General features: G+C 36.6%; 1 protein-coding gene across 1 annotated transcript; it reads right to left on the bottom strand.

Moving 5' to 3' along the window:
• Nucleotides 1-1,616: 1,616 nt before the first annotated feature.
• LOC140743979 (15-hydroxyprostaglandin dehydrogenase [NAD(+)]-like) lies at nucleotides 1,617-2,502 on the bottom strand. The gene has a single exon (XM_073075418.1). The coding sequence runs from the start codon at nucleotides 2,367-2,369 to the stop codon at nucleotides 1,617-1,619; it is 753 nt and encodes a 250-aa protein (XP_072931519.1). The 5' UTR covers nucleotides 2,370-2,502.
• Between the last annotated feature and the right edge of the window lie 3,955 nt (nucleotides 2,503-6,457).

Raw genomic sequence — 6,457 nt, forward strand, 5'->3', positions numbered from 1 at the left:
TAAATGGACCCTCACTTACAAATGATACAGAGCGTGTCAGACAAAAAATGTCTTCTATTAAATGTGTATTCATATTTGTCTACCGTAATATGAATGAAAAATATGATTATGTCAGTCTGATGGTGTGTAACACGTTATACTTCTGTAGATATAAACGATGTTTTCGAAGTATAATTATTACTGTAATAAAGCCAGCTTTTAACTATTAAGCTGTCACAAGGATATAAAAATGCATACGAAATCTATAAAAAACATATGTGGTATACAAGTTGCGCCAACTACACCTCAGTTATCACCGTATTTCACAATTTCCACACGTGTGTACCGCCTGTAGCGAACTAAATTGTTATGTAAAAGATGACAGCAACTGTGCGCGACTGTACATTTCATATGCCTCGATTTCGGATAAAATAAACACGGTGTACAGCTATGTAAATAGTCTTATATCTTTTATCCTTTGTTCCTTTTAGGCGCCTTGGTGTTTAGTTTTGACGGCTCTTTGTGAATTTATTATAAGTGTTCGCTCACACGTACAGTTATCGTTTAAGACAATGGGCAACTTCTCTATGGGGAGTAGGGATTTGAATGATGCACCATTCTATTGCGCTCATTTTAGACACTATAGTTTAAAAAAAAAGTAGTCTGAATACACTTTTAGGAGACATTTTGAAGGTGGTAGAACCCTTTGTGGTTCGACTCCGGCGGCACCACCGCCACACCTATTTCTACCTAATAACAGCAGTGTTAGGCGCTGCTGTGTTCCGGTTTGAAGGGTGTGGTAAAGGAGACAGACTTTTCCGAGGCGTTCCAGCTTAGTCCTTAGGGGTAGCGGCGCATCTGTGGCCGACCTCAGGTAGGAATATCTAATCCTATCTGGGGTTGATTACAGATGTCCATCGGCGGCAGTAGCCACTTACCATCAGGTGGACTGCATGCTCGTCTGCTACTCCTATAAAAAAATGTACTCGTAACTTAGGGGTAGCAACATATCTGTAACCGATCTCATATACGTCTCTCATCTTATTTGAGGTTAATTATAGATGTTCATCGGCGGCAGTAGACATCAGGTGGACTACATGATCATTTGCTACTTCCAAGTTATATACTATCATATGATTTAATTTATTATGAAAAAAATTAAATGACAAAAAAAAAAACAATTTTAAATAGTGTTCTATGTCTCCCTACTATTTGTTGTGCCCCTATAGCACCCATCAGAAGAAATATGAGTACTACAGCTATACAGAAATAAGGACGTACCAAGAGTTCCGTTCCTCTACTTAGATATGTATGGTCCGTTCTACCTGAGGACGCTCTCAGATGCGTCTTAGCTACGTCCTTGTAGTGAAGGAAAGGCTCACAACTTGTGGTAAGGTATTACTTAAGTGACATAATTTAAATTACCATATTAATATCGGTTTTTTCGCTACGGATTTACTATATTTATTAGTTTGTTATATAATTTAGGTAAAGTCGAATTAAGTGTGTACAATTTCTTATCTTTTTCATGATCTTTTTTAAATTGTGATGAGGTATTACATTTAATGGGAAACAAAGTTAACACACTATCATTATTTGTTCTATAGACTTTAATTCATGAAATAAGTGTAAATACATCATACAACTTCGGTTAATGGTTCACCATTCTCTATCTTCCAAACAGTGCCACTGAGAGCCTTCTCGAATAATTCTACAGCCGCTTTCCCAACAGTTTCTGCCGTTTGCCACACAACTTCTTTGACAATTTCCATAAGACTCTCACGTAGTTCTTCCTCATCAAACCGTAATTTGTCTGATCTCTCTGTGGTGTTAGTCCATCCAGGACACAAGACCACCACTCTGACTCCAGATCGGCTAAAATTAAACTCATGTCCCAAAGACTTCGAGAAACCAATAACGCCAAACTTTGTCGCATGGTAATCAGGAAAATGTTGTTGAACGGTAAGTCCATAAATCGATGACAAGTTTATAATTGTTCCACCATTACCAGATTTATCTTTTCTCATTTTCTCCCAAAATGCAAATGACCACTTTATAAGTGCTCTTAAATTTATATCAATAACAGAATCAATATCGACGTTAGATACGGCAGCATTGTTCACTAATACATCAACACTTCCAAACTTTGTATAAATTTCTTGGCTGGCACTTTTCAAGTCTGTGACTATATCACATTTTATAAAATAGATTCTCTCTTCTCCATACTTGTCCTTCAAAGTCTTCTCTGCTTTTCGACCTGCTTCTTCATTGATATCAAGTATAACAACGTTCTTCGCGCCATTTGCTAAGAATTGATCAGCGATTGCGTACCCGATACCCCGAGCGCCTCCTGTTACTACTACGACTTTGTCTTTAGGATTCGTAGCCATTTCTTTCTATTTCAAGTTAATTGGAACACTGTCAATACTGTCACTTTTATATTTAATTTATTAAATAAAACTAGTTAGTATTGCTGTGAACGTATTGTTTAATGTGTCTTTAGCCAGACCACAATGATAGCTGGTATAATATGTAAATGTTCAAAGCGATATGAAACACGTTTATATTTTATGTAATGTAATTTCACCGACATTATATAAGTTTCAGTTCTCCATTTATTTTGTTCATATGAAGCGTCTGTTACAAACGAAATTTTGTTACTGGTTATTATTTAGGCATGTTCATACATCATGTCTGTTGTAGTACAAACATATGGGTTTACAGTGTGTTATAAATTTAGTTCTAGCATAAGATTATGTTACTATACTACATAGTGTAACAACGTGAATGTTTCGGGAAGATTTGCATATAAACCGCTTATCAGAGGCCACGCGGGGAACTTGGGTCTTCATAGATGTTCTATGTAAATAGCTATAACAATTGTACGTCGCCTTAGTATTATATTATGTAATTTTTGAATTATTTAAACATAAATTATGTACTCTATTTTATTTAACATGAGCTATACTCCGTGGTTTCACGCGCGATTAGAAGTGTACGAGTAAATAGTCAGGAAATTTTATAGGTTGTAACTTTTGGGCGGAATTCTAATCGTGTTACCTAGTAAAAAGTTAATATTTTGATATTGCAAACAGACACTGATATTTTATTTATTTGTGTAGTAGTGTGTTACTATAAAAACTAGCTTAGTTGTCAATCTATTGGTATATGAACCTTTAACATACCTTACCTACGTTATATTTATTTATTATTTATTTATTTATTTGTACAACTTACATTTAACATTACAGGATTATCCTAATGCGTTAAAGTAGATCTCATTTAATTAGTTCCAATAAACACTATAATTTAAAACATATAACAAGATTAGTACTATAATTTATAATTTGCCTCTGTGAACTCATTCAGCGTGCAAGTGAATAAATCGATATTGTTAGCCATCGCATTAAGTGTATGAAGCGCGCGTGTGAGCGGCGCATCGCGCAATAGGTTAGTGCGGGCGCGCGGCAACGCCAGCAGGCGCGCTCGCCGCCGCCGGTGGACGGCACCGTCCGGTACGCACAAACTCAATTCTCGTAGGATGGCCGGATTATCCACCTGACCACGCAAAACCTTAAAGAGGTATTTGGCCAAGAAAAAACGTCTCCTTGTTTCTAATGTATTGTATCCTACCATACCGATGACAAACATACTGGGATACAATAGCGGATAACCCGGATACACTCCATACATCTTCAAATATAAAAACCTACAAAACTTATTTTGAATTCTTTCTAGCATTATCTTATATTTAACTTCGTTCGGAGCCCATATCTCTGAATTACATTCCAGATGGCTTCTAACCAAGGCATCATAAAGCACACGTATTGTGGCAAGGTTCGTGAATCCATAAGATTGTCTTATAATGAAACCAAGATTTCGGTATGCTTAATAGGTATAGGTAGTAATAGATAAATACATAGGTAGTAGTGTTTCTGATCGGGAATTCCCGGGAAACCCACGATGAGTCGGAACAGAAAAAACGTAAAAAACGGGCCGAGACACCGGGAACTCGAGAAATTTTAATTTCAGTTCCTGTGAAATCCCGGGAAAGTGTTTTCGGGAATTCCCGAGCATGGAGAATAAAAAATAGTCGGAAAACAGAAACTCTAATAGGTTGCACATATAATACATAGGTTCGTCGGGATCTTCATTTATTATTTCGCAAACAAAACCGCAAGCTATACCTTGTACAAACAAAATATACATTTTATTATCACGAATTTAGTATAATGTCGGTTTTATTTCACTTTAAGTACACTTATTTCATTATATTGTTTCCAAGACACCTGAGTAATCATTGTTTCGCAAATGTTAAAATATCTAAAATTATATTCTCTTCAATGTCTTCATTGATTAATTATTCATTGACAAAATTTTTGATAAACGGCATATAAGATATAAAAACGTATATATTAGTACATGTTTTCAGGGACCCTCGTCGAAATATTTAATGTATTTGTGTTATTGATATGAGAGTAAGTACCTACGTATTGTTTTTTAGGGTTCTTCAGCTTATAATTTGGAGGGTTGATTTCTACCTGAGGTCAGCCACAGATGCACCGCTACCCTTGAAGACTGATGAAATGCTTTCCCTATCAAATTTCACTAGCATCATTTTTGTAATAAATCCAAAATAGAACTGGAATACACTAAAATTGACCCTAAATGCATTGATTCTCGAAAAGACTCAAGTCTGCAGTGAAGACACGAAGGCTTACCTCTCCACATACGACATGTGTTTTCAACAAGTTTATTTTACTGCTCCACTCGGAATTGAAACGAGCGATGCGAGCGGAACGATCAACTTTAAGACGCCGTAAACTTCACATGATCTGATCTGATTCCAACTTCCATTAGGAAGTTCTGACACCCCATCTTCACTTCGCTCGAATCACTATCGACGAATATTAATTTGAATGTCTCTTTAATACTTGCTGACTGTAACTTATTTTGTGTGGTAGGAAACCTGGTAGAGCCAGTATAGATTCGAGGAGATATCGTCCCCACACGATGAGATTTCGATGTGTTGATGGTAAGAGGCGAAAGGACAGAGAAAAATGTGCATTGTGCATTAATATTTAACCAATACAGCGCAGGATATTTTCAAACTGTCCGTAAGGTCGTGAAACAGGTATGATGACTGGAATTCAGTGATGGGTCCACAATTAACTAATGACCGAATCCGATTTAGCTTATATTTATAGAGCAGTCATGATTATATGTATACAGTGTCACTGCCCAGTAGGAGGAAATAAAATGGGTTTCAATAGGTGACCATTGAAGGCAGTGACTATTTAACATTAAGTGAGATATGATGTGTTAGAATATAATTTTATTATCACTCGCTTAAAACCGCGAAGAACATGTACGCCCGGGAGTTCAAACAAAACTTCTCAAAAGTATGTGAATCCATTCAATTTGCAGTTGCTCATTGCGGTGGACTAAGGTCTAAATTCCTATTATTCTCAGAGGAGACTCGTGCCCGGCAGTGGGAAATTAATCGGTTGATGATAACACCTAAACATTAGATGAAATAAAGACCCTTTTATCACTCCCATTACTTAAAAAATGAAAGCACTGACAGCACTTACACGCGTAGATAATAAATTTGATTTAATGTTCGCATCAAAATAGATTTGATCGTACAATAGGCACATTTAAGCCTTAATAATGTTAAAACATTAATGCTATGGCTTTTTTCTTTTTGTTCCATTTACACCAAAATGTAATAAATATAACAGGGTCAGACCACACAATGGCGGTGTGATGTGATTAATCTGCGTCCCTTCTGACCCGATGCCAGTGTGACCTCTGAAGACAATTTCAGTCGATCTGACGAATAGGACCAATCGCAATCTGACCTCCATTTTCTGTTTCTTATTGCAATTATTTAATTTTCTTGAAGAAGTAATTAATTTGTTTTATTTAAGACAGCTAGCATTTGCCAGTGACTTCATGACATTGGGTTAAGTGGCGAGTTGAGAAATACAGTGATTAGGTGTTTCATCATTTCTAACCAGAAAGCCAAACGCTAAGTTTCATAGAGCTTACGTTAAATTGGTGGGTTTTCAAACAAACTTTCAATCACCGAGTTACATTAGAGGTGGAACATCAAAAAATCCTTCCTTAGTGGATGCCTACGGCACCGTCACCTATAAAAGACAACTTCTTTCTTAAGTACTTAAGGCTCTGCGGTGAAGAATCTCAGTGACAATAGTTCTAAGGAATGAGCTAGACGTAAGCAAGGAAAGCCAATCCACTTTAACTTACTAACTTCAGCTCAATCCCGATCAGAGCTCGAGTACCTGATTCAATTGAAACTAGTCAACTGAACTAGAAAGTATTTTCCAACTAAACAGTTCAGTTTCGAATTAAAGCAGAATTTGAAGTTGAACGTTTCCAACCCTACTTCGAGTCTTCGAGTGTGGAGTCAGCACTTGGTTAATTGTGAATGTTTGTTACTTGTACACATACT

The sequence above is a fragment of the Epargyreus clarus genome, unplaced genomic scaffold (genome assembly GCF_041222505.1).
Source record: "Epargyreus clarus isolate Ecla_fem2 unplaced genomic scaffold, WU_Ecla_fem_2.2 ptg000008l, whole genome shotgun sequence".
In the NCBI taxonomy this organism is placed as follows: Eukaryota; Metazoa; Arthropoda; class Insecta; order Lepidoptera; family Hesperiidae; genus Epargyreus; species Epargyreus clarus.

Coding starts and splice junctions, on each gene's coding strand:
- LOC140743979 (XM_073075418.1), bottom strand. CDS start 2,369: ATGGCTACGAATCCTAAAGACAAAGTCGTAGTAGTAACAGGAGGCGCT.